Source organism: Hevea brasiliensis, chromosome 17, assembly GCF_030052815.1.
Source record: "Hevea brasiliensis isolate MT/VB/25A 57/8 chromosome 17, ASM3005281v1, whole genome shotgun sequence".
Classification (NCBI taxonomy): Eukaryota; Viridiplantae; Streptophyta; class Magnoliopsida; order Malpighiales; family Euphorbiaceae; genus Hevea; species Hevea brasiliensis.
This window is the reverse complement of record NC_079509.1, coordinates 5,426,617-5,453,133: the sequence shown is the minus strand read 5'-3', so window position 1 is coordinate 5,453,133 and position 26,517 is coordinate 5,426,617. Positions and strand designations below refer to the sequence as shown.

At 38.4% G+C, this 26,517-nt stretch overlaps 3 protein-coding genes and 1 long non-coding RNA gene across 5 annotated transcripts; 2 read left to right on the top strand and 2 right to left on the bottom strand.

Moving 5' to 3' along the window:
- Positions 1-255: 255 nt before the first annotated feature.
- On the bottom strand, positions 256-11,411 carry LOC110670213 (chloride conductance regulatory protein ICln). Of its 2 annotated transcripts, none has more exons than XM_058139938.1 (4): positions 11,223-11,411; positions 10,854-10,968; positions 10,661-10,724; positions 256-685 (listed from the first exon to the last, which is right to left on the bottom strand). In XM_058139938.1, the coding sequence occupies exons 1-4, from the start codon at positions 11,298-11,300 to the stop codon at positions 628-630; spliced, it is 315 nt and encodes a 104-aa protein (XP_057995921.1). In that variant the 5' UTR covers positions 11,301-11,411; the 3' UTR covers positions 256-627. The 2 variants fall into 2 exon arrangements, with proteins under 2 accessions (XP_057995921.1, XP_021687882.2); XM_021832190.2 differs by having other exon boundaries at positions 256-597; positions 10,665-10,724; positions 11,223-11,398.
- LOC131175499 (uncharacterized) lies at positions 8,700-10,404 on the top strand. The gene is made up of 4 exons (XR_009145682.1): positions 8,700-8,850; positions 8,953-9,110; positions 9,555-9,613; positions 10,186-10,404. It is a non-coding gene; the product is annotated as an uncharacterized LOC131175499 (long non-coding RNA).
- A 1,718-nt stretch (positions 11,412-13,129) lies between the features above and the next one.
- On the bottom strand, positions 13,130-18,151 carry LOC110670212 (40S ribosomal protein S13). Its single transcript, XM_021832189.2, has 5 exons — positions 17,997-18,151; positions 17,838-17,910; positions 17,400-17,538; positions 14,862-15,048; positions 13,130-13,406 (listed from the first exon to the last, which is right to left on the bottom strand). Exons 1-5 carry the CDS (start codon positions 18,017-18,019, stop codon positions 13,373-13,375), a joined length of 456 nt encoding a protein of 151 aa, XP_021687881.1. The 5' UTR covers positions 18,020-18,151; the 3' UTR covers positions 13,130-13,372.
- A 4,211-nt stretch (positions 18,152-22,362) lies between these two features.
- On the top strand, positions 22,363-26,056 carry LOC110670202 (probable leucine-rich repeat receptor-like protein kinase At2g33170). Its single transcript, XM_058139792.1, has 4 exons — positions 22,363-23,064; positions 23,706-23,966; positions 24,090-24,959; positions 25,288-26,056. Exons 1-4 carry the CDS (start codon positions 22,641-22,643, stop codon positions 25,767-25,769), a joined length of 2,037 nt encoding a protein of 678 aa, XP_057995775.1. The 5' UTR covers positions 22,363-22,640; the 3' UTR covers positions 25,770-26,056.
- Positions 26,057-26,517: the final 461 nt, after the last annotated feature.

Below are 26,517 nucleotides of genomic sequence, written 5' to 3'. Positions count from 1 at the left end.
TCTCCCCCTGATCAAGTAAATTTTTTACATCACACTCAATTTTAGTAATTTTTGTTTCCTCCTTACCTTTATACGGTCAATTTCCCAAAAAAAATATGAGCAAGCAGAGAGGCACCACCACCATCCCCATGATGCCTTGTATTTTACAGAGTATAAACTAGCACATAAAATAGCAATTTGGCATATTTGACTAGAAATTTGATAAATTCTTGTTTCAGCTCATAAATAGTAAATGTAAATAAGAACACAAGCAGAGAAAATGTAAAACTATTGTATTGCACAACACAGCTATAAAACAGGTCCCAGACCAGTACAAGACATCAAATAAACATGGTTGGCATTTCAAGATGTGAGTGAAGCAGTCATTCACAGGCCTACCTCAGGCACTCTACCGGCTACATCATGATCCCAGTTTGAATGACCAATTGAGCTAGTAGGATTTTGGGAGAAACACCACCCAGAATCTTACTCTAGTGATACCAATAAGTAATATGTGAGATAATAGGTAGATAAGTTGATTGGTCAATCTCATACTTGCAACATCATATGCCATCTGATCAGCACTAAAAACCCACTTGTTCTGGTCATCTTCATCCTCTAAAGAAAGCACAAACAAATCAGCATCAATTACCAAAGCAAACGTTGTAAGGCAAAAGTCCAGGACTGGAGATAACCAAAATAGCACCTGTAACACCCCAAATTTTATTATTTATGAGTATTTTTGATATTTTAATTTTATTTAAATTTTAGGAATTTTTTTGAGATTTTTCGGATTTTAAAAATCGGGTTCGATTTTCCGAAAATATAAACTTTGATGATTTTTAAAAATTAATTTAAAGACCACGTGGCAAAACTAAAAATATATTTGGAGTCTACGTATTTTTCTGAGTTTTACGGAATTTTTTCGGAATTTTTGGACCTCGTTTTCGGTCCCGAGGCAGAGTAAAAATTCAAAATTTTGTATTTCGAATCGAACCGGCCGAATCGAACCGGACCGGATCGGACCGGTCGAATCGAACCGGCTCCCTTTCCTTTTTCTTCTCCCGCGCGCGTCGTCCCTCTCTTTTCTCTTTCTTTTCTCTCTCCTCCCCTCCCCTGCGCGTCGCTCCAGTTTCTTCGGCCAAATCCGGCCGATCCGGGGTCTTGTGTCTAAAATCATCTACTCGGCGAGAGCTTTCCATAGACACCAAGAACGCCGAAATCCATCGAGCGGTTTGTCCGATTTTTGCTCGGGAAGATTTTAGCCCATTTCGACTTTTGGGCTAGATTTCTCGAAAATCGTGAATCCCACGAGGAAACCGAGGCCACCAGCACGCTCCATTCGTCGAGAGCTTCGCAACGACATAAATTTCGAATTTTTCCGACACCGTTTTTCGGTGGGTCCCACGGAACTTCGCAGTGTAATTTCGAGCATTAAATGAGCTTAGAAAATTCTGAAAAATTTATGTGCTAACCCCCGTGTTATGGGCTTCGTGTAGGTATCCTCGATTCGCGGAAATTGACGATTGACCGGTTGCAAATTTCGGCGAATGGACCGTGGCCGGAAAAGTCTCGGGTGGGCCGAGGTTTTGGCTAGCCCCATTGTCGACGTCGGCGAGCGTCCCGAAGTCGGAATCGGCAAAGGTAAACCCGAACCTAGTTTTTACGTAATTTTCTAGTGCTTAAATAGGATTAAAAATCCATAAAATATTCGTGGTAGCTTAGAAAATTACGATTCTTTTTGCAATAGCTTAGTTATATTGCTAAGGACCGCGGAGCAAAGTTTTATAATTTTTAGAGCTTGTTTGGGCGGTTTTGCAAAAATGATCAATAATAAGGACTAAATTGAAATTTTTGCGTATTGTGATGGATGATTGATTTGATGGGCGGGAGGGGCTGTGTGATATGATTGAACTGTTGATGTATGGATTGTGAGTATAGAAGTGCGTTTTAGCCCTTTTGCAGGTTGGGTAGGTCCTAGGTATAGGGGAGACTCTGCCGGATTTTCGGCACGACTTAGGACGTAATTGGTCTTTTTCTTTATTTGTATTGAGTCAGATTGTATTAAATAAATGTAATATGATTGTCAGGTGAGCCGATGACCTTCTTCCTCCGCCACCGCCACGATAATTTGTCGTCAAAGTCCTGTGAGTAAAATATTAATTTTAATTATAATTTCGATATTATTATATGTTCAGCATGCCCATGCATCACTTATATGCATATATTTATGTAGTTAAACTCTAGGCACGATTTATGTTGCATTCATAACTGTTGATGTACCATGGATGTTGTTGTGGTAATTTGGAGCAGTGTGCGTGCGTTGGCGTGCGTGTGATGTGGTGTGGACTATGGATAGGACGGGGTAGTCACGGCTTGAGTAATTCGCTGGGACCCGTTCCTTCGAGGTGTAGTCACGGCTTGAGTAATTCAGGGACCCTCGATTTGGTTATTAAGTGGAAGTCCGAGCTTGAGTAATTCGGCACGTGTTGGATTTAAGAGAGCTGTATAGGTGATCAGCTCCCATATGTTATGATTGATACTACAGGGTGTGTGAGTGCTCCAAATTACCTTTTTGATGTTATGATGTGAAAATGTTGTTGATGTTGCATTTCACTCTACAGGGTGCATTAGTTCTAGATAGTTATAGAGATTATGGTTAAAATTGATATTTTACTCTCTGAGTCGAACGCTCACTCCTGTTCAATATTTTTTCAGGCTACAGGAGGATTTTATTTTGGTTAACCTGCTTTTCTCCCTCGCAGGTCAATTATTACTGTTTGTATAAACTTGTTAAATCTTAGAATTTCCGCATGTGTTAGAAATGTTATTTGATTTGGGTCTGTAAACTAAATTATTATTTTGGGACCTGTAAACTTAATATGCTATGCATGTTTGATGGATTGGATGAGGGAGCTGAGCTCCCATTTATTATTATGTTGATGAGTATGTGGAGGGTGAGCTGAGCTCCCCAATTGACTATATATTGTGTTTACAGGTCGGGTGAGTCGAAAACTCCCCGTTGGAAAATCCATTTTATGGCCGGACTCTGTCCGTTTGTTTTCTTGAATTTGGGCCCAATGGGCCTTAGAGTTGGGTTAATGAACAGTTAGGCTTACTACGGGCCTCGGGGCTTTAGGTGGCCAGTACTAGTCTTGGTCCGGCCCATAGGTTGGGTCGTGACAAATGTGGTATCAGAGCTTAGGCTCCAGATTCTTAGGGAATGTTGTTTAAAGTGTTGGGAAAAGTCTACTAGGAGTCACATGCGGAAATATAGGGTCCACATTCGTCTTGCATTGTCATCTTTGCTTCTAGTTTCTGCTCCATATGTTATGTATAAATATGAGTCTATAGAGCTGTATAATGTGTAGTTTTGAATTTTGTGGGCTAATGCTGCTGAATTTCAGGAAAATGCGTAGAAGCAGGAGAGCTGCCATCGCACTGAGAACAGATGTGCCCGACGAGGTGTTGGCACAGATGAGGCGCCGCCCAGGAGGCGGGTAGGAGGCCTAGAGCCGCTCAAGTAGAAGAGCAGCTACCCACGGTCAGAATGGTCTTTCATGGCACAGGTCCCATGGACCCCATGGCGACTACTCTGGTTCGCAGAGAACCATCGACATGATGGCGCGAGATATGGTCCACCCTCCATAGCAGCGATCCACCGCACCAAGAGGGGAACCTTACAAACAGATCATAAATTTTAAGAAGTTGGTGCACGGTACCTATGATGTGTCGACGATGCATATCGGTTTTGGATTCTCGCAGACAGCAGAATTCTGATTGGATCGATAGAAGATTGATAGAATGTATGCAAGACGTCATGGGGCCCATGCCTAGGCAATGGATGAATGACTACGTGTTACCCCGGATGGAGGGTTTGACATGGGCTCAGTTTGTGAAACTTTTTATCAATCGGTTTGTGCCAGAAAGCTTCAGAGATCAGAAGCAGTGGGCCTTTGAGGCCCTAAGACAGAATGGCAGTGCAGAGATGAATATGCTCTGCACTTTACGAATTGAGCAGATATGCCCCTACAGCGGTGGCTACGAAACTATGAAGGTGAAGAGGTTCCTAAAGGGGCTTGACAGAGGTATGCGAACTCTGCCATGATGTCGGATCATCTTTTGATGTGGTGGTTGATCGAGCAGACAGTTGAGATTAGCTATCTTTGTGGATGACAATGGAAGAGCAAAGAAAACAGAGCGAGGGTTCCTCGTGTGTCCCTTCCATGGGTACTCCGGACGGTGGTGGCGGGGTTATTACAGAGGAAAGGGTAGGAGCAAGAGAAGTGGTTTTGCATACGACCACGAGGATTCGGACACTGTGCGGATCCAAAGAAGGGTCACGCCGGTACAATAGCCTGGTGCAGTTCAGATCCTCCTTGGCACCTTGTGCACAGTGTGGAAGAGGACATTCAGGACCTTGTTTGATGGGATCGAGTATGCTTCAGGTGTGCCCAACCGGCTCACTTTGCTAGAGAATGCCCCATGTTCAGCGAGCCACAGATGGGGTCACAGTTCTGTTGCGAATGTTCCTCGACAATTGTATCCGGGTGCTTCCAACATGGCAGTGCAATCGATGGTACAACAGGCCGAGGACAAGGGGGACGTGGATTTGGAGGCGGTCAGAGGTAGAAGTCGATGTCGAGTTACGCCACTCAGGGTAGGGGTCAAGCTCGGGTTTTCACCCTGACCCACCAGGATGCTCAAGCTTCAAATGCAGTTGTGGCAGGTATTCTTCTGGTCTGTTCTTATGAGGCTCGTGTTTTGATAGATCCGGGTGCTACGCACTCATTTGTCTCCCCTGTGTTTGCCATGAGGTTGGGTAGAAACCCTACAACCTTAGAATGCCCTTTGTCGGTAGCTACCCCACTTAGTGACAACATAGATGTAGACATGGTATTTCCGGGTAGCCCAGTGGTAGTGGATGGAAAGATCCTCCCAGCAGACTTGGTTCCTCTACCAGTAATGGATTTCGATGTAATCCTGGGGATGGACTGGTTGGCAACTCATTATGCCACCTTAGACTGCAGGAACAAAAAGGTATACTTCCACATACCTGGTGTGGAAGAGTTTAGCTTTGATGGTGACAGGAGCGTGGCTCCATATAATTTGGTGTCAGCAATTAGTGCCAGAAAAATGTTGAGGCGTGGATGCCAAGGGTATTTGGCATTGGTGAGAGATACATCTGTAGAAGGTGTCAGCATGGAAAATGTTCCTGTTGTCAGAGAATTCATGGATGTCTTCCCTGAAGAGCTTCCAGGGTTGCCACCAGAAAGGGGAATAGAGTTCTGCATTGATGTTATTCCGGGTACAAACCCCATATCGATGCCACCTTACAGGATGGCACCAGCAGAATTGAAAGAGCTGAAGGAGCAACTACAGGAGCTCTTGGACAAGGGTTTCATACGTCCGAGCACTTCACCCTGGGGTGCTCCTGTTTTATTTGTGAGAAAGAAGGATGGGTCATTGAGGTTGTGTATCGACTACAGACAGCTGAACAAGGTGACAGTGAAGAACAAGTATCCACTTCCTCGGATCGATGATCTGTTTGATCAGCTCCAAGGAGCTAGATTCTTTTCCAAGGTAGACTTGCGATCAGGCTACCATCAGTTGAGAATCAGGAATGAGGACGTGTCCAAAACGGCTTTCAGGACAAGATATGGTCATTATGAGTTCTTGGTGATGTCTTTTGGACTCACTAATGCACCAAAGACCTTCATGGACCTGATGAACAGGGTGTTCAAGCCATTTTTGGACCGTTTTGTCATCGTATTCATAGATGACATTTTGGTATACTCTCGGACTGAGGAAGAACACGTGTGGCACTTGAGGATGGTGTTGCAGACTTTGAGGGAGCACCAGCTATACGCCAAATTTTCGAAATGTGAATTTTGGCTAGAAAGCATCTCATTCTTGGGACACGTGGTTTCTAGTGACGGCATTCAAGTGGATCCCAAGAAAATTGAAGCTGTAACTGATTGGCTTAGGCCTACAACAGTCACTGAGGTGCGAAGTTTTCTGGGTTTAGCTGGCTACTACAGGCGTTTTGTACAAGATTTCTCCAGGATAGCGGCTCCCCTAACTAAGTTGACCAGGAAGAATGTTCCATTCATTTGGACAGATGACTGTGAGGTGAGTTTCCAGAAGCTTAAGGAGTGTCTAACCACTGCCCCTGTGTTGACACTACCTGTGAGTGGTGAAGGATACACCGTGTATTGTGACGCCTCCAGAGTTGGCCTAGGGTGTGTCTTGATGCAGAATGGAAAGGTAGTGGCTTATGCTTCAAGGCAGCTGAAGAGGCATGAGCAGAACTACCCCACCCATGATTTGGAAATGGCGGCTGTAATCTTTGCACTAAAAATCTGGAGACACTACCTGTATGGTGAAGTGTGCGAGATATACACCGACCATAAGAGTTTGAAGTACATCTTCCAACAGAGGGACTTGAACTTGAGACAGAGGAGATGGATGGAGCTTCTGAAAGACTATGATTGCACCATCCAGTACCACCCTGGAAAGGCCAATGTTGTAGCAGATGCCTTGAGCAGAAAATCTTACGCGATTTGGCGCACATTTCAGTAGAGAAGAGACCATTGATTCAGGAGGTACATGAGTTGATGGATCAAGGTTTAATCCTAGATCTTTCGGATGAGGGGGTATTGTTGGCTCATTTTTCAGTGAGGCCAGACTTGAGGGATAGAGTTAGAGTTTCCCAGCACAGAGACCAACAACTGATGAAGATTATAGAAAGAGTACAGCAAGGTGAAGGTGGTGAGTTTGGATTTGCCAATGATGGCGCCCTAGTGCAAGGTTCTAGGATATGTGTGCCCGATGTGGACAATCTCAGAAATGAAATCATGCAAGAGGCACACTACACACTTTACAGTGTCCATCCAGGTTCCACCAAGATGTACCATGATGTGAAAGATAGCTACTGGTGGAATGGCATGAAGAGAGACATAGCAGACTTTGTGTCCAAGTGCTTGACTTGTCAGAAGGTGAAGTTTGAACACCAGAGACCGCCGTCGGGAAGCTGCAAGAGCTCCCTATCCCGAATGGAAGTGGGAAATGATTACTATGGATTTTGTGATCAGGTTGCCTCGTACCACGCGAGGATATGATTCGATATGGGTAATTGTAGACCGCTTGACCAAATCAGCTCACTTCTTACCTGTAAAGACTACATACTCTGTGGCACAGTATGCCCGGCTCTACATTCGAGAAATAGTCAGATTGCATGGAGTTCCGGCTTCCATAATATCTGACAGAGGGCCCCAGTTCACTTCTCGGTTTTGGAGAAAGTTGCAGGAGGCACTTGGCACACAGTTGAACTTCAGTACAGCCTTCCACCCTCAGACAGACGGACAGTCCGAAAGGACGATCCAAACACTGGAAGACATGCTTCGCATGAGTGTCTTGGATTTTGGAGGTCAGTGGGATGAGCAGCTAGCTCTGGTGGAGTTTGCCTACAACAACAGTTATCACTCCAGCATAGGGTTGGCACCCTATGAGGCATTATATGGAAGAAAGTGTAGGTCTCCTCTGTGTTGGACAGAAATGGGGGAAGCGAAAGTGCATGATGTAGACCTAGTGCAGTACACTTCAGAGGTAGTTCCTTTAATCAGGGAACGACTGAGGACTTTCAAGATGGCAGAAGAGTTATGCAGACCCCAGACGGAGGGATGTGGAGTTTGCAGTGGGCGACTATGTATTCCTGAAGGTTTCTCCAATGAAGGGAGTCATGAGATTTGGAAAGAAGGGCAAGTTGGCACCTCGGTATATCGGACCTTTTGAGGTTACTGATAGAGCTGGAGCAGTTGCCTACCGGTTGGAGCTACCACCCAACCTTTCTCACGTTCATCCCGTGTTTCACATCTCCATGCTCAGGAAATACATTCCTGATCCTTCTCATGTACTGCAGCCGGATGTGATAGAGCTAAAAGAGAACTTGACATTTGAGGAGCAGCCTGTAGCCATAGTGGACTACCAAGTGAGACAGCTGAGATCCAAACAGATCCCTATGGTTAAGGTTTTGTGGAGGAGTCAGTCAGTGGAAGAGTGCACCTGGGAGTCGGAGCGGGACATGCGTAGCAAGTACCCTTACTTGTTCAATGCATAATCATGTGTTTTATTCTGCATTGTGTAAAAATTCGAGGACGAATTTTCTGTAAGGGGGGAAGAATGTAACACCCCAAATTTTATTATTTATGAGTATTTTTGATATTTTAATTTTATTTAAATTTTAGGAATTTTTTTGAGATTTTTCGGATTTTAAAAATCGGGTTCGATTTTTCGAAAATATAAACTTTGATGATTTTTAAAATTTAATTTAAAGACCACGTGGCAAAACTAAAAATATATTTGGAGTCTACGTATTTTTCTGAGTTTTACGAAATTTTTTCGGAATTTTTGGACCTCGTTTTGGTCCGAGGAGAGTAAAATTTAAAATTTTGTATTTCGAATCGAACCGGCGAATCGAACCGACCGATCGGACCGGTCGAATCGAACCGCTCCCTTTCCTTTTTCTCTCTGCGCGTCGTCCCTCTCTTTTCTCTCTCTTTTCTCTCTCCTCCTCCCTGCGTGCGCCGCTCCGTTTCTCGGCCAAATCCGGCCGATCCGCCACCGATTGGACCGAGTCTTGTGTCTAAAATCATCTACTCGGCGAGAGCTTTCCATAGACACCAAGAACGCCGAAATCCATCTAGCGGTTTGTCCGATTTTTGCTCGGGAAGATTTTAGCCCATTTCGACTTTTGGGCTAGATTTCTCAAAAACCGTGAATCCCACGAGGAAACCAAGGCCACCAGCACGCTCCATTCGTCGAGAGCTTCGCAACGACATAAATTTCGAATTTTTCCGACACCGTTTTTCGGTGGGTCCCACGGAACTTCGCAGTGTATTTTCGAGCATTAAATGAGCTTAGAAAATTCTGAAAAATTTATGTGCTAACCCCCGTGTTATGGGCTTCGTGTAGGTATCCTCGATTCGCGGAAATTCGACAGTTGACCGGGTCTGCAAATTTCGGGCCAGACAGACCCGTGACCGGAAAAGTCTCCGAATTGGGCCGAGGTTTTGGCTAGCCCCCCATTGTCAGACGTCCCGAGCGCGTCCCCGAAGTCGGAATCGGCAAAGGTAAACCCAAACCTAGTTTTTACGTAATTTTCTAGTGCTTAAATAGGATTAAAAATCCATAAAATATTCGTGGTAGCTTAGAAAATTACGATTCTTTTGCAATAGCTTAGTAATATTGCTAAGGACCATGAGCAAAGTTTTATAATTTTTAGAGCTTGTTTGGCGGTTTTGCAAAATGATCAATAATAAGGACTAAATTGAAATTTTGCGTATTGTGATGGATGATTGATTTGATGGGCCCAGGAGGGGCTGTGTGATATGATTGAACTGTTGATGTATGGATTGTGAGTATAGAAGTGCGTTTTTAGCCCTTTTGCAGGTTGGGTAGGTCCTAGGTATAGGGGAGACTCTGCCGGATTTTCGGCACGACTTAGGACGTAATTGGTCTTTTTCTTTATTTGTATTGAGTCAGATTGTATTAAATAAATGTAATATGATTGTCAGGTGAGCCGGGACAGCCTTCTTCCTCCGCCCAGCCGCCACAGTAATTTGTCGTCAAGTCTGTGAGTAAAATATTAATTTTAATTATAATTTCGATATTATTATATGTTCAGCATGCCCATGCATCACTTATATGCATATATTTATGTAGTTAAACTCTAGGCACGATTTATGTTGCATTCATAACTGTTGATGTACCATGGATGTTGTTGTGGTAATTTGGAGCAGTGTGCGTGCGTTGGCGTGCGTGTGATGTGGTGTGGACTATGGATAGGACGGGGTAGTCACGGCTTGAGTAATTCGCTGGGACCCGTTCCTTCGAGGGGTAGTCACGGCTTGAGTAATTCACTGGGACCCTCGATTTGGTTATTAAGTGGAAGTCCGAGCTTGAGTAATTCGGGCACCAAAGTTGGATTTAAGAGAGTGTATAGGATCGGCTCCCATATGTTATGATTGATACTACAGGTGTGTGAGTGCTCCAAATTACCTTTTGATGTTATGATGTGAAAATGTTGTTGATGTTGCATTTCACTCTACAGGGTGCATTAGTTCTAGATAGTTATAGAGATTATGGTTAAAATTGATATTTTACTCTCTGAGTCGAACGCTCACTCCTGTTCAATATTTTTTTCAGGCTACAGGAGGATTTTATTTTGGTTAACCTGCTTTTCTCCCTCGCAGGTCAATTATTACTGTTTGTATAAACTTGTTAAATCTTAGAATTTCCGCATGTGTTAGAAATGTTATTTGATTTGGGTCTGTAAACTAAATTATTATTTTGGGACCTGTAAACTTAATATGCTATGCATGTTTGATGGATTGGATGAGGGAGCTGAGCTCCCATTTATTATTATGTTGATGAGTATGTGGAGGGTGAGCTGAGCTCCCCAATTGACTATATATTGTGTTTACAGGTCGGGTGAGTCGAAAACTCCCCGTTGGAAAGTCCATTTTATGGCCGGACTCTGTCCGTTTGTTTTCTTGAATTTGGGCCCAATGGGCCTTAGAGTTGGGTTAATGAACAGTTAGGCTTACTACGGGCCTCGGGGGCTTTAGGCTGGCCCAGGTCCTAGTGCCGGTCCGGCCCATAGGTTGGGTCGTGACAGCACCCACCATCAACTGGTTCAGGATTCAGCTCAGCACACTCACAAAATATCTGAGACCGAGTATCCACTTTCATCCAAGAAAAAATAAAAGGGTCATCCTTCACCATCAAGAATGTAGCATAGATGCTGCAAGAAAGTGTAAAGTAGGAAGACTAGAAGAAAGCATCATTCCACCAACAGAAGGATTTGTAAATACATTGGCTGGGACCTGAAGGGACAAGCCCCATCTCTGTGAGTTTTGATAAGTCCAAAATTTCATTATTTTGTGAATCTGAATTATCTGACTCATCTCCGTCATCTTCTGTCTCGATCTTCAAACAAAAAATGTTAACCAGAAGCACCGTTCACAAAAGATGAAAAAGATAGCAGGACGAGGTTTAGTACTTTTTGAAAATTAATGGTTAATTGAAAACAGGTAATTTAAATTGAAACAGAAAAATGGACCAAAAATAAGGCTAACCCCTTTAACAAAGAAAATTCTTTAAAAGAAAAAATTACCCTTGTGCATTTATAGAAGAAAACTAAGATCTAACTAATGTAAAATGCAAACTAAAATTAGTCATACCAGTTTATATTGAGACCGTAAATGAAGCAAACAATCAACAAGCATAAATGAGTTGGATTTGGAGAATAATACTTTCATCCGCTGTTTCCAAATTCCAAACTTTACCTATTGAGATATAACAAAGCTGAAGAGAAAGGGAGTCCCGGAAATACTACCATACACTAAGTTCCCGTATAATATTGAGGTTTAAAGCCTGGTTTTCAGGAAAAAGTAAAAAGTGGTTTGGAACTTTTTCGTTGTTTTATTATTACAATAATTAAAACTTATAAATTTAATTTTAATCATTTTATAATACTGACTAATATATTTATTTTAAAAAGTGTTTTTCCTCTATTGCAGTTCTACCAGCAATGCAATCAATCCCTAAAGTGTGACGTAATTCAGACACAATAGTAGTATTCAATTAATATTTACAAACAGTGCCGACTACGCGAGAGAGAGAGAGAGAGAGAGAACCACAACAACACCACAGTGAGCTAAGGTAAGTAAGAAAGAGGAAGATTAAGGAAGGTTATAATAAAAAAAATTTCATAGTTAGGAATGAGTGAATTAATGGAAAGGTAAGTAAAGGTAACGTATATTTTTTATGTTTGAGAAGAGGTGAAGAAATGATAAATTTAAGGGGTGTAAAAATAGAAATATTCATTACCATTCTCTCTCCCTCTTTACTTCTCTTTACACCTCAATTTGTGGTGTAAAAAAAAAAAAAAAAGAGATTTGAGAGTTAAGGGAGAATATAGCTTACTCTTACTTACTCTTACCCTCCATTAATTCACCTCTTTCAAATAGGGGTAAAATAATTATTTATCCCTTTTATCCCTGCTTATTTTTACTTACTCTGTTCGTATCTTCATTTAAACAGACCCTTAGTTTTAGTATTCCTGAGATTTTGGGAATGGGTTTTATCCAGGGCCTTATTTAACAGAAGCCCAACTAGAGTAAAAGGAGATAAACGATGAGGCCTCCTCTTTTTCATCTTCGTTATCCCTATTTGCCTATTTCATATATGATGAGGCCTCATTATATATGAACATTTTTGTTACTAAAATAGACAAAAACAAATAGAATATTTTGTTAAAAAAATGAAGTGAAAAACAGTATAATGTCAAGTTTGAGTAGGCAATATGGTCTTCTATAATCTCTAGCTTGCAATGAGTCAAGTTTTGTATTTGTGTTGCTCCATTAAAATTCAATCGCAATAAATAAATAAATGCTTAGAGTGGCAATTGGCCCGGTCTTCGCTCTATTAGAGATCAGGGTCGGGTGGAAAAATCCCAGTCGGGAAGCAGAGCGCGGCGCACAATTTTCTCTTCAATAATTTTCATTTTATTTTTTAATTTAAATTATCATATTATCCAACGCCAGAGGTTAAATCGAGTGCCATCTGTGCAAATGCCACATACGTTGATGGTTGGATTAGCCTCGTCTGGTACCATATTAGATGTGTAACTACAAAATCATGATACCAGCGTTAACCTTGTGAGTTACAAGTTTTGTTTATATTTTCTTTCTTATAACTTACCATGCGTTTGTCTCAGAAACTCTTTTATCTGCAGCACACAAATACTCCTCAACAAAGTTTGTAACATACCAAGAATAAATCTTCTACCACCCACATTACAAACTACGCATAACACAGTCAGTTGCGCGTTTGCTACTCATTGGAAGACGCTGAAGACAACATATAATGGTACAAACAATATTTCCCGTCCGCGAAGCATTGTGTTATAACAGATGACATAATCGTACGACACCACGATCCAAACTTCCAAAGGGCTAAAAGTATAACCTAACATTAACCGATTACCATCTATGAGGAAATTGCAACTACTACAAGCATAGGAAAACCGCAATAACTGTGTACGTATTCCAGCCATCCCATTAAACTGGCGGTTAGCACAAGCCACTTAGCGAGATAATTTGCAAATGTTATATCTCAAGAGTAAAACACAATCTGCTTAAAAAGTTGGAAGGAAAATACAGAAAAGCTCAACCAAACAAACATTTAGTGCACAAAAGTTCTTAGATCCACTCCATCACCTTCCCAAATTACTATAAAAAGATTTTCTAGAACTTATGAATCTTGATAAGATCTCACACGAGAACATCTACTCTGGATTCCCAAAACTTTGCCACGCAACATATCTAGCCTAGGCAACAAGTGTGCTGGCAGTTGTTGATTCACTGCAAGAAAATATTATTTGAGTTGATAACAAACCATTGATATTGAGTAAAAACAGAGACACAAGCAATATCATTTGAAAGAAGAAAAAGAATTGCTAACAAAGCTAGATGGCTCAATGAACAACAGTGAAAAGACTTGGAGGTTACATTACAAACCAATAGAAAAATCTCCAAGAAAAAAAAAACTACATCATTCTGGCAACATTTTCTTATTGACATAATACCAATCAGCTAAAACATTTACCTCACAGAATAAACTATTAAAAAAACCATTATATTTTATAACAAAAATGTTCGATGCCCACACAAAACTATAGTTCATGCAGTATTGTTAAAGGCGACCAAAGGCGCATGGCGAGGTGAGCCCCTGGTGCCTCGCCTGGCTGAGGTAAGTCCATTTGAAAGAGGGAGCGCCCAAGACTGATAAGGCGAGAGGAGTGGGGCAACCAAGGTGATGCCTGAGCTAAATAATCTACACTTTCCCTTTTTTTATATATTTTCTAAACAGCATAAAAAATCATTAAAAAAAAAAAAACCTTAGCCTTCAACTCACGTCACCAGCAGCACTTGGAGAGAGCCACCAGTTGGAGAAGACAAGCAGACCAGGTATTCCTCCTTCCTTTCTCTCTCTCTCTCTCCTCTACTCTTCTTTTATACTTCTCCTCTCTCACCTGTGCAGCCTACCAGCAGGTCCAGCACCTGCGCATACAGGGTATTTTTTTTCTTTTTAATTTTTTTTCTTTCTTTTCTCTCCTCCTCTCAGTCCATCTTCAGTCCAGCAGTTCCAGCACTTTATTCTTATTTTATTTTTTGTTTCTTTTTTTCTTTTAGGTTTGTTAAATGGTTAGTGTAATATGCTTTTTATTAAATGGGTTGTATTTGCCATGGATTCTTCTATATGTCACCTACTTCTATATGCGAAAACCATTAATTTATCATTCATGATAGTGCCATTGAAACTTTAGTGATCTTGAATTTAGTCCCATGCAACCTATAATTCTGCCTAATTGCAAATAATATGTTTTTTTGTTCTTTCTAATATGCTTTTTACTTATTAAACTAGTTAGAAGTATGAATTTTTATGTTAAAAGAGTGTGGATATATATGGACAATTTAGGCTATGGCGCTTTGCTTCAAAAAGGTCCTCGCCTCGCCTCTCACCTAAGGCCATAGGATACCCTTTCGCCTATCACCTTACTAACATTGAGTTTACGTAGGAAGAAGTCAAAATATCATAAGCAGCAGAAGCAAGCTTACAGACACATGTGTTTTAGCTCAAAATTTATGAATTTACAGAAAGTTCAAACAGAGACAATTATGCCTGTGAGTTGCTTTTTTTTTTTTTTTTTGGTGGGGCGGAGGGAATGATTTACAATTACACCAAGTAATCACATAAGCTAAAACTTTTATTCAGAAACCAAAATGAGAGAATTAGCAACAAAGTAAACAACTTACTATTTCCAGACAGGAGGTAGCTTCTTTGTTTTCTTGTAGTATCGAGCAAGCCTATGAATCCTGCTCTCAACAAGGATCAACCGAAACTTGGAATCCTTGTCCTTCCTGTTCCTCTCCAAATGCTTCCTAATAGCAACAGCTTTCTTGATGAGATGATACAAATCCTCAGGAATTTCAGGGGCAAGACCTAACAACACAAATATCAAATGACCAATCAACAAATGAATTAAAAAATGACAAAGCAACATTGTAGCACAAGAGTTTGTCGCAAAGAAGAAAAAATTAAATATAAAAGTCTGAACAAATTACTGCACATTGAATTCAGTTTATTTTATATTACACACTCAATAACAAGAACTCAGAATTCAGCTCATTTGAATAAGAGTAAGTCATGTTCCCTCTAAACAATTTAGCTTTTCCTTAGAGAAAGGAAACACTCTCAGTTGAACAAATTACCAACAAAGCATACTCAACTCAATTAAACTAAGCCTTTATCCAAAAAATTTGGGGTCGGCTATATGGATTCGCTTTCTCCACTCTAAACGATTTCGAATTAAATCCTCAGAAATGTGTAATGCTTCTAGATTATGTTGTACTACTCTCCTCCAAGTTAATTTAAGTCTACCCCTTTTTTTCTTTCTATCCTTTAACCTGATGTGCTCTACTTGTCTAACTGGAACCTCCGTATGTCTACGCTTCACATGACCAAACCACCTCAATCTCCCTTCTCTCAACTTATCTTCAATTGGCACCACTCCTACCTTTTCTCTAATACTCTTATTACGGACTTTATCTAATCTAGTATGGCCACTCATCCACCTTAACATTCTCATCTCTACAACTCTTATCTTAGATGCATACTACTCTTTCAATGCCCAACACTCAATACCATATAACATAGCCGGTCGTATGGCTGTACGGTAAAATTTTCCTTTCAACTTATTAGGAATCTTACGATCACATAAAACTCCCATAGCACGTCTCCACTTCAACCATCCGACTTTAATCCTATGACTAACATCCTTCTCACATCCCCCATCTACTTGAAGGACTGAGCCTAGATATTTAAAGTAATTACTTTGGGACAGTACCACTCCATTCAAACTAACTCATTCCCTATCACCAGTTTAGCCTTCACTGAACTTGCAATGTATGTATTCTGTCTTCGTTCTACTTAACTTAAAAAACCCTTTGACTCTAGAGTACTTCTCCAAAGCTCTAGCTTTCTATTGACTCCTCGTGTCTCATCTATCAGAACAATATCATCCGCAAACATCATGCACCAAGGAATACTCTCTTGTATATGTTTCATCAATTCATCTAAAACTAATGTAAAAAGGCAAAGGCTTATGGCTGATCCTTGGTGTAATCTAATTGAGATCGGAAAATCTCTTGTGTCCCCTCCCACTGTGCGCACAATAGTAGTTGCTTCTTCATACATATCTTTCAACACTTATATGTACCTAATAGATACCCTCTTTTGTTCTAACACATTCCATAAAACATCTCTTGGAACACTATCATAAGCCTTCTCCAAATCGCTTCCATAGTTGAACAACCGGGCATGAAACCAAATTGATTGAGAGAGATAGAAGTATCATGACGTAGTCGATGCTCCACAATTTCCTCCCACAACTTCATAGTATGGCTCATGAGTTTAATTCCCCTATAGTTTAAGCAACTCTGTATGTCTCTCTTATTTTTAAAAATAGGTACTAAAATGCTCATCCTCCATTCATCAGGCATTTTGTTTAAGTTTAGAATCTTATTAAATAATTTAGTTAACCATGCTACTCCCATATCTTCCAAACACTTCCACACTTCAATTGATATTTCATCCGGTCCACAGGCTTTACCCACTTTCATTCTCTTAAGTGCTTCCTTTACTTCTAAAGATCTAATCCTTCCAGTATAATTCACATTCTTTTCTATTGTTCTATAATCTATATTCACACTATTATCATTTTGACTATTATTAAAAAGATCATTAAAATAATTTCTCCATCTTTCTTTAATGTCCTCATCTTTCACCAACACTTTTCCTTCTTTATCCTTAATGCACCTAACTTGATTGATGAGCCATTAGGATAAAGAAGGATTAGATCTTTATCTTTCACCCTTCATCTTGTATTCTGTTCCACTATCTGTTCTACTAACTTCTTTAACCACAACCGTCCATGATGTGTTAATAATTGCTCACTTAACACCACACCCGGGCGCCCGGCATGGTGTATCGCTTTCGGTGAACACACTAAAAACTTGCATATTTCTCACTACAACCGGACTCCGATGTAGAGCATTGTTAGTAGAGGACGCCCCAAAGTTTATATCATTTGAATCCATATCAAAATTACCAACAAAGCATAAACATAGGAAATGTTTTATGGGACAATATTTCCATGAAACAAACAACGCATAAGTACCCATTCAACTAATCCCGTAAGCTACATTTCTATTTATTTTTGACACAAAAAAAAAAGAAGCATATTTTCTTTCAAAAATGGTCTATAAATCCTTAAGCGATCAAGACAATCTTACCATGAGCCTTCAGGATGCGCAAAATCTTGCTTCCGGTGACACTCTTAACCTGAGCAATACCATGAGAATCTCGGAGAATGACACCAATCTGAGAAGGAGTAAGCCCCTTCTTTGCAAATTTGCAAATGTTCTCCTGAACCTGAAAACAACTCGTATTATTCCTCATTCAAAGACTAACTTGAAATCCTAAAATATCTTAATCTATGCATGCATTGTAATCCCACATAATTGAAAACCTCCTAAAAAATGAGCTCAAAATAAACAGCAGCGTGGGTCAGTAGAATATTGATATTGGTTATCTATTTTGGTTATTTCCAAGCTACAAGTGACCAAAATTTTCTCTCTAAACACATTAGCATATTTCTAGCATTTTGAACAACAAATAAGAGAGCAATTGATTCCATGGAACTGCAAGAAATGGAGACTTATAGGACTAACATCCTGGGGAGAGATTTTGAGCCAACTTGGTGGAGTTCTCTTGTAAGGCAGAGCTGAAGCAGAAATACCCTTACTGCAAGCAAGCAATGCACAGATCAAAAACTGCAATATACACACATTGGGAGAGAGAGAGAACGAGAGAGTGAGAGACGGCGATACCCGCGACTGTGCATGCGACCCATGGTGACGGTGATGAAGGGTGAGCAGTCTCTGGCTTAACCTCCTCTGCAGCGAATCGCAAACCCTAGATTTCCTATGGAACTTTCTGAGGGTTTAATATGCGTGTCAAATACCAAAATGGGCCTACTAAAAACACGGATTGCAATATTAGGGCTAATCTTGGGCTTCGCTAGTGTCCTATTTTTGTGCTGTTTCTTTTAGTATAAGCATAAATACCCAAGCGTAAGCCCAGCTTACTAGTCAGGTCTAAAGTGGAAGAGGCTAAGTCCAAGCCCACCATGTGATCGGCCGAATGTTTTACCCAGTGCGGAAAAAAACAATTCTCTCCGTTGCGCCGCCCCGCCCCCCCCACCAAAAAAAAGACAAAGAAATAGTTGTAGGCGGTGGTTGGGCCCTCAACTTTCAACCTCCAGAAGCCAAAAGTGAAAAAGTTGCTTTATTCCTTGCTGGGGAATAGGGCTCGTTATGGTTACACTATTTAGTAGCCAGCCAGCTAGCTGCTTGGACCCCTTTCACCATAAAGGACAAGCCGAGATGCACATTAATAATCAATATTACTAAATTAAAATAGAATATAAGGCCGTCCTCAGAAGCATTAACTCACTTCACTATCATGGCTGGATGCCTATTCTCCAAGCTTAGTCTCATTTTTCAAAATTTTAATGAAATAATATGAACTAATAATATTCATCTCATTGGATTATATTTCAATTGAATATCTCTAACTCATTACGTTTTATATCAAGATATACGTTAATGTTGTGATTAACCACTTTCGTTTATTCTCCACCCTTTAGGGTTGCATTTAAAAATCTGCATTTATGACAGTATGAGCTGTGTGACATTGATTTCCATCATCATGATGGTATGTATGGATCCCACAGTTAAATTCGTTACACAAGAATAAGTCCAAGTGAAATTTAATATCAAGATCCTGGCATGGCTGTGTTGAAGATGCTCCTTTCTTCGCTTATACAAAATGTTGCAATTACTTTTTCAAAAGGTCATTATTCTCAGCGTTCATGCAAAAGCAGTAAAGCATTATATAAGAAGTAGGATAATGCGTTTCTTGAATTGGAAGGTCCAACAAGAAGAATCAAAAGACCACAGAAGCTAATTAAGTTAAAGGCAATTGAATAAAAACATATAAAATCCTCCCTGGTATTATTATTGGAAACTTTCCATGGTAGTAATAAAAGGTTCCACGCATTAATTTTGCTAGAAATGTAAGTTAAATTACCCATCTTTTTGCCTAAACCGCCTAGCTACATTTAGTGCAATAATTGAAATTTCGTTAGCCTTTGTGAGTAGTGGGGTATGTCCTCGTGCTCAATTGTACTGTGCATGGATGGACCGTCATTGGCATCAATATCACAACTTTATGCTTCTCGACTGAGTTGATTTTTTCTATCTTTTCTATTTCCCTTTGGTATTTGATAACTTGTGTGTGGTCCTACTCCATAAACTAGTTTACAAAACAGACTTAAATGCTGGCATGGACTAGTTTCCAAAATCAAATTTGTGCGTGGTCCCACTCCATCTTGCATTAGAAAAATTTTCTCTATTTTTCTCCAGCGCCATAAAAGTAATTTTTATCCCCAGGCTCTTTCGAATTCTGAATTTTGATTGTACGCAGCTTTTCACAGAGGGCAACAATAACGATATGAAAATAGAATCACTTTTGAGATCATTAGGGAATAAGGACAGCCATATGCACAATGTCATCATTCGGAGTTTGGAGCCACTTTGTCTTTCTGTATTCGATCCGCGTGTCAGAATGTGATAATAGTCTGAAATTCTTAATCCCATTGAGATCCAAATTTGTTAAATTAAAAGTTGATTCACATTCAACAAAAATATTCTAAAATTACCTGTGAAGTATTAATTTTTTCTTTAAAAAAATTTATCCTTATTTTCACTAAACACACGACTATTTCTTAAATTTTTTAAAATTATTTTATTACTTCTCTATCAAATAAATAAAATTAATTTAATTAATTTTAAAAAAATATTCATTATAATTTAAATAATTTAACTATTTACTTGAATAGATAAAAATTGGATGGATAGAACTGATAATTTTTTCATGAAATTAAATATGTTTAACATATTTGCCACTATTGATTGATTTTATTGGATAAGATCATTTAAAATAACGATTTTAATATATTTGAATATTTATAATATATATATATATATATTCCCTTATTATTATTTTTTAATTATATATGTTTTATTTAAAAGATATTAAAAAAATATTTTAATTTTTTATTTAATTCAAAATTTTTTGACAAGATTTAATTCAATTTTACAATATTAATTTTTTTAGTTTAAATCAATTCAATTTTCAAATTCAGTTTAGAAATCGTGCACTGGAGGGACAGGTGTCAGAAGTCAGAAGCGTGAAACACCACAAAGGAAGAGCCGAAGAGGCACAGACCACTAAACAACAACCAAAATAGTTTCGAGATTCACATTTTTATTTCCCAATTTCAAAAAAAAAAATCCCATAAATACTAACCCAGGTGATTTTGAATTTTCTCATGATCCCACACCCTAAGCTCCATGTGACCTGCGTGCATCTCCACCAACCATTGGTTGTTTATCCAATATTTTCTAATGATAGTTGAAAAAATATTTTATTAACCATCCTCTTTCCTAAGAGTGATTATTATTTAATTTAAATTAAATAAATTAAATTAAATTATTTTAATTTAATTTTTAAAATAATTTAATTCAATTTAATTTTATATTTTAAAATTTTCATTTATTTTAATTCAATTTAATTATAAAAAGAAAAAATTAATTGAACCGAATTAAGTTAATTTATTAATTATATATAAATTATTTAATTTAATTAATTAATAATTATTAAATTCAAACTAATATCAAAATCAAATTAAATAACTTTAAAATTAAATTTAAATTAAAAAATTTATCTAAACTCAAAAATTAATCACATTAAACTAAATCAAATTGAAATATAATAATTTAATTTAATTTAATTTATTATTTATTTTAATTTAATTTTTAAAATATAATAATTTAATTAATTTAATTTTTCTAATTAAATTAATTTTAATTTAATTTAAACTGAATACTTAGCCTTACACTTTCGAGTACTCGTCTAGGTTTATACGCACAAGATTCTGCTTTCTGTTGTTTTTAATTTGAACTGGTCTCTGATGCTTGTCCAAGTCTTTAACTAGCTCCATTCCATCATCCACGCCGCTCCTCTATTCAACCAAACTGACAATACACAAGTCACCACGTGGCACCGTACTTATAAATTTTAATTGGCTTTTATTTTCTATAGAAAAGGACAATTATATGAGAGATCTCATGGTATTTTTATTATTAGAATAAGGTTCAAATTACTCTATATTTGTTGAGGAGATATAATTTAGCTCAGTTTTAATTTTTAATATTAAAAAATAATATCTTTATTAATTAGATTAATTTGAATATAAATTAAAATTTATAAATTAAATTAAATTAAAAATTAATTAAATTAAATATTCTCAATAAATACAGGATCAAATTAAACTTTATTTCTTTTATTAATTAATAATAATTGTTATCAAAATGGTTTTATTTTTTTATTATTTTAATAAAAATTATTTTTCTTTTAAATTAAAAATTTATAATTAAAGGTAGGAAAAATTTGTCTTTCATTAACTGAATACGAATTTTTTTTAACAAATGGTCTATTAATTTGCTTAGTAATAAGGTCTGTCATCCGCAATTTGTAATGATAATATTAAAATTACATTCTTTTTACTTAGTTTTTTTATATAAGTATTAAATTTCAAATTTTATTTCATAATTTCTCTAAATATTTAATTCTTAAAGTATTATAATAAAAATATGATATTTAGTTTCTTAAAAAAAAAATAAAAATAACCATCCAAAAAATAAATTCATCGTAACCCCTCAATACCAAAAATTTTGAACATTTTTTTTTATTTTTTAAAATTTTTACAAGTTAAATTAAATTTAAATCGACGAAGAAGCTAAATTCTAATTAGCTAGATTTACTATTGAGGCTCGGGCTTAATTGTTATCGTAAAAATTATAATAGAAGGAGCAATTTAAAAAAAAAAAACTTTTATTAATCATCACAATTTTAGTACTATTTTCACTTTTGAATCGGACACTTGTGGTTACTTTAACCTTCCAAAACAGGGAAAGGAAAAGCTAAAAGACTTTACTGCCCCTAATGCACCAAGCTTTATTTCTTTTTTTTTTGGGGGGGAAAAAGAGATATTATCTGACGGCTGAAAAAGAAAAAGATATCGTTTTCCTTCTCTTTTTTGAGTTTTTTCATTGGATGCTCCTTTACACTAAAATAAGTATGGATTAATGGATACCTCCCCTGCCAACCTTGTCTCTTCCCTGCTATCATCTTCTCTTTGCCCATTTTTAAACAAGGTTTCAAAGTAGAGAGAGAGAGAGAGAGAGAGGTTACTTTTGCTCTCATGCTTGGCGAAAACGAAGGACAAGCAGTCTATTTGAAGTGAGTCTGTGACAGAACCTGGATAGGCGATAGAGGAAGCTCAAAACCTTTGGAAGTTTGTTCAGATAGAGAACTTATCCTCCCATCATTTTTAGCTAAAATCAGAAATGAGTCTTACTGTTTTTCTCTTCACTCTCTTTATTTTCATGTCGAAGGAAACTCGGGTCTGTGCAAACTCTGAGTTAAGATCGCTCATGGACGTGAAAGCTGCCTTGGACCCAGAGGACAAGTACCTCTCTTCATGGACCATTAATGGCGATCCATGTGATGGTTCCTTTGAGGGTGTAGCCTGCAACGTTAAGGGTCAAGTGGTTAATATTTCCTTGCAGGGAAAGGGTCTCCATGGGATGCTATCTCCTCCTATTGCTGGGTTAAAGCACTTGACAGGCCTTTACTTGCATTATAACTCTCTGTATGGGGAGATGCCCAGGGAAATAGCTAACTTGACGCTGCTAAGTGACTTGTACTTGAATATGAATAATCTCTCCGGAGAAATACCTCCTGAGATCGGAAACATGGAGAATTTGCAAGGTTAGTTGCTTGTTTTGTGGAAAAAAATTAAGTTTGGGTTTGTTAAACGTGTTTATCGTTAAATATCGTTGCCTCTATCCGGTATGATTTAATGCTATCTTTCATATGGATTTTCTTTCCCTTTCGCTGAGATATAGAAATGGGTGGTTCACAACTGTACTGCTCTGTTTCAAGAAATAGAAAAGAATGTGCAGTTTCGCCATTTGTATTCATATGATATAACGCGCTTAAATTTGCGTAATACTGTTATGCTGTGATAAATTTATATGGATTTTAATGAAGCCAATACAATAAGAAGTAAAAAGATTCAAAATTTTCTTTCTTCCTCCCCTGTCTTCTCTTGCAGTGAGTAGTTCTTATTCTGGATGTAGAACTGATTGAATGGAAAAATTCCATTTTTGTCGTTTGATTTCCCAGCTTGGTAACTTCTGGTCGTATGGTTATTTACCAAAAAGCTTAAAACTTTGCAACTTCATTTGAATTTTTACCAAAACGCTCTTCATTCATGTTTTGGCTTTTGCAACTATGTTCTTTTGGGCTTTAACGTGAAGTTCAAAACTTGCTGAACATTTGCATTTTCTCCTAAACTGCTTAATCATTTTTGGGCTAGTGGGTTTACTTATCTGGGTTTTGTCTTGTAGTTTTGCAGCTTTGTTATAACCAGTTTACCGGAAGCATACCCATCCAGCTGGGGTCTTTGAAGAAGCTTAATGTGCTAGCTTTGCAATCCAATCAACTAACTGGTGCAATCCCTGCCAGTTTGGGTGATTTGGGGGTGTTAATGAGACTAGCCTTAAGCTTTAATTGCTTATTTGGTTCAATTCCCACCAAACTAGCCGATGCTCCTCTGCTTGAAGTTCTGGATGTCCGGAACAACTCTCTCTCTGGCAGTGTGCCTCTGGGTAATAAACTAATAATGCTATAAGAACCATCTTTTTGTAATCTCAGTTATTATATTTGGATTATTTGATCTTTTGGAATTTTTGGAAATGACTTTACCAAATATAGTTGTTTGGTTGATGCAGCTCTTAAGAGACTGAATGAAGGATTCTTATACCAAAACAACCTGGGATTATGTGGGGCTGGTTTTATGAATTTGAAAGCTTGCAATGTGTCGGATCATATTAATCCAAGCAGACCTGAACCCTTTGGACTAGTTTCGACTTCTCTGCCAACAAGGGAGATTCCTGAATCAGCAAATTTGATGTTGCCTTGCAACCAAACCCACTGCTCAAATTCATTGAGATCTCATCAGGCTTCGGTTGTTGTTGGCACTGTCATCATAATCATTGCATTGTCTGCTATAGGAATTCTTACATTTACTCAATATCGTCGCCGAAAACAGAAGCTTGGCAGCTCATTTGAAATTTCTGATAGCCGTCTAAGTACAGATCAGGCCAAGGTGTTTTACGGGAAGAATGGCTTTTCTCTAATCAGTCTTGAGTATAATGGATGGGATCCTTTAGCTGATGGTAGGAATTTTAGTGGGCATGAGCAAGATGTTTTCCAGAGCTTCAGGTTCAACTTGGATGAGGTGGAGACTGCCACACAGTACTTCTCAGAGGTAAATTTTTTGGGCAAGAGTAACTTTTCTGCAACATACAAGGGAATTTTGAGGGATGGCTCCGTTGTTGCTATCAAGAGCATTAGTAAAACTATCTGCAAGTCAGAAGAAGCTGAATTCTTGAAGGGACTGAATATTTTGACCTCGCTGAGGCATAAGAATTTAGTGAGGTTGAGAGGATTTTGTTGTTCAAGGGGCCGAGGGGAGTGCTTTCTTGTTTATGATTTTGTTCCCAATGGCAATTTGCTGCAGTGCCTTGATGTGAAGGATGGCGATGGCCGTGTGCTCGAATGGTCCACCAGAGTTTCAATTGTAAGGGGGATTGCCAAAGGTTGGTTTTACCTTGTTATTTTTGCTCTAGATCTCTTTACCTGATTCCTTCTACACGCTTGAAGATTTTATTAATGTGTGAAACCATGTTAAAATACCATTAAGCTATAGTTGGAAGGTTAATAGTTAATGGCATTTTCACTTAGCTCAATAGTTCTATTTATATGAGCATGGCATGCGTTAAATTCCAATTACAAACCAATTGGAGCTAAATTTTACTATTTTCTATTACATTGTTTTGTGCATTATAGATTATTATTTTGTGGGAAATGTCAAGTCTGTTTTGTGGTTAATTTTCTTTTACTAAGATTTTTTCATTTCCTGAGCAGGTATAGCCTATTTGCATGGATACAAAGTGAAAAAACCTGCTTTGATTCACCAAAACATTACAGCTGAAAAGGTGCTCATGGACCAGCGATTCAATCCATTGCTTGCAGATTCTGGCTTACAGAACCTTCTTACAAATGATGTTGTATTCTCAGCACTCAAGGCCAGTGCAGCAATGGGTTACCTAGCTCCTGAGTATGCAACAACTGGCCGATTCACAGACAAAAGTGATGTGTATGCATTTGGGGTGATTGTTTTCCAAGTTCTCACAGGGAAGCGAAAAGTTACTCACTTGACACGTCTAGGAGCTGAGTCCTCCAGATTCCAAGATTATATTGACCCCAATCTTCATGGGAGGTTCTTCGAATGTGAAGCAGCTAAGCTTGCAAGAATTGCTTGGCTTTGCACTCACGAGTCTCCTATTGAAAGACCATCTATGGAAGCTGTTGTTCAAGAGCTGGGTAACTGTAGTAGCTGTCTCTAGTTTCCATGAAATTGTCTTGAACTGCAGGCATGGCAATTTTAAAATGTCACTAACTGAACTTTAGGATTCATAGTTATTTATGTTGTGTTGTCCTCCTGCTGCTGAGGATTAAGCTTTATTGTGAATGTCGTAGAAAACTTGTTTTCTTTTGTAGCGTGGACCTGGATATGGGATATTACAGGTGATCTTCAGTTGTAATCACCGGTGGTTCATTCCCATTAACAAAAGAGGTGTAACGATCTTATCTATTCTCATATTGAACCTGTGATTTTTCACCTCACGATAAATTAATCTTTAGCCAAGATACAAACTAGTAATCCATAGTTTTGACTTTTGGGCTTGAAAACCCACAGGAAGATCACATGATGTCTTAATGCAAAAAACTTCATATGTTGTCTGATTGATTCCATTAAGGTCTTGGCTTTATCCTAATTTTGCCTCGCGATGTGTGTTTGATCTGGGATACGAATGACATCAAACCGTGGTAGAGGTCTCCTCCGATATCCCTTTTTAGTTCTGAACTTCTGATTTGTGTTGAGCAGTCTAGTAACTTTCTAAGAAGACAAGTGTGGTGAAAGGAATTTGAGAGTCGAGACCCTGTTAGCTGTGGTGCTTCAGGTCCCATATGATCCTATATCATGCTGGCAATGAGGGACAACTAGACTTTGCTGCACGTGAAATCCTATGTGAGAGTTATGTGGAACAAATCGAATTTTCTTTCATGCTAATGTAATGACGTTATCATGTC

What these genes read in the sequence shown, in the direction of transcription:
- LOC110670213 (XM_021832190.2), bottom strand. Translation starts at nt 11,300, where the DNA reads ATGAAAGTATTATTCTCCAAATCCAACTCATTTATGCTTGTTGATTGT. An exon ending in CCCTTCAGGTCCCAGCCAAT is followed by an intron (nt 10,725 to 10,853) that starts GTATTTACAAAT and finishes CTTGGATGAAAG; the next exon opens with TGGATACTCGGTCTCAGATA. An exon ending in GAATCCTGAACCAGTTGATG is followed by an intron (nt 598 to 10,664) that starts GTGGGTGCTGTC and finishes TGCTTTCTTTAG; the next exon opens with AGGATGAAGATGACCAGAAC.
- LOC110670202 (XM_058139792.1), top strand. Translation starts at nt 22,641, where the DNA reads ATGAGTCTTACTGTTTTTCTCTTCACTCTCTTTATTTTCATGTCGAAG. An exon ending in CTCTGGCAGTGTGCCTCTGG is followed by an intron (nt 23,967 to 24,089) that starts GTAATAAACTAA and finishes TGGTTGATGCAG; the next exon opens with CTCTTAAGAGACTGAATGAA. An exon ending in TGTAAGGGGGATTGCCAAAG is followed by an intron (nt 24,960 to 25,287) that starts GTTGGTTTTACC and finishes TTTCCTGAGCAG; the next exon opens with GTATAGCCTATTTGCATGGA.
- LOC110670212 (XM_021832189.2), bottom strand. Translation starts at nt 18,019, where the DNA reads ATGGGTCGCATGCACAGTCGCGG. An exon ending in GGTCGCATGCACAGTCGCGG is followed by an intron (nt 17,911 to 17,996) that starts GTATCGCCGTCT and finishes GCTTGCTTGCAG; the next exon opens with TAAGGGTATTTCTGCTTCAG. An exon ending in CTACCTCCTGTCTGGAAATA is followed by an intron (nt 13,407 to 14,861) that starts GTAAGTTGTTTA and finishes ATTTTCTTGCAG; the next exon opens with TGAATCAACAACTGCCAGCA.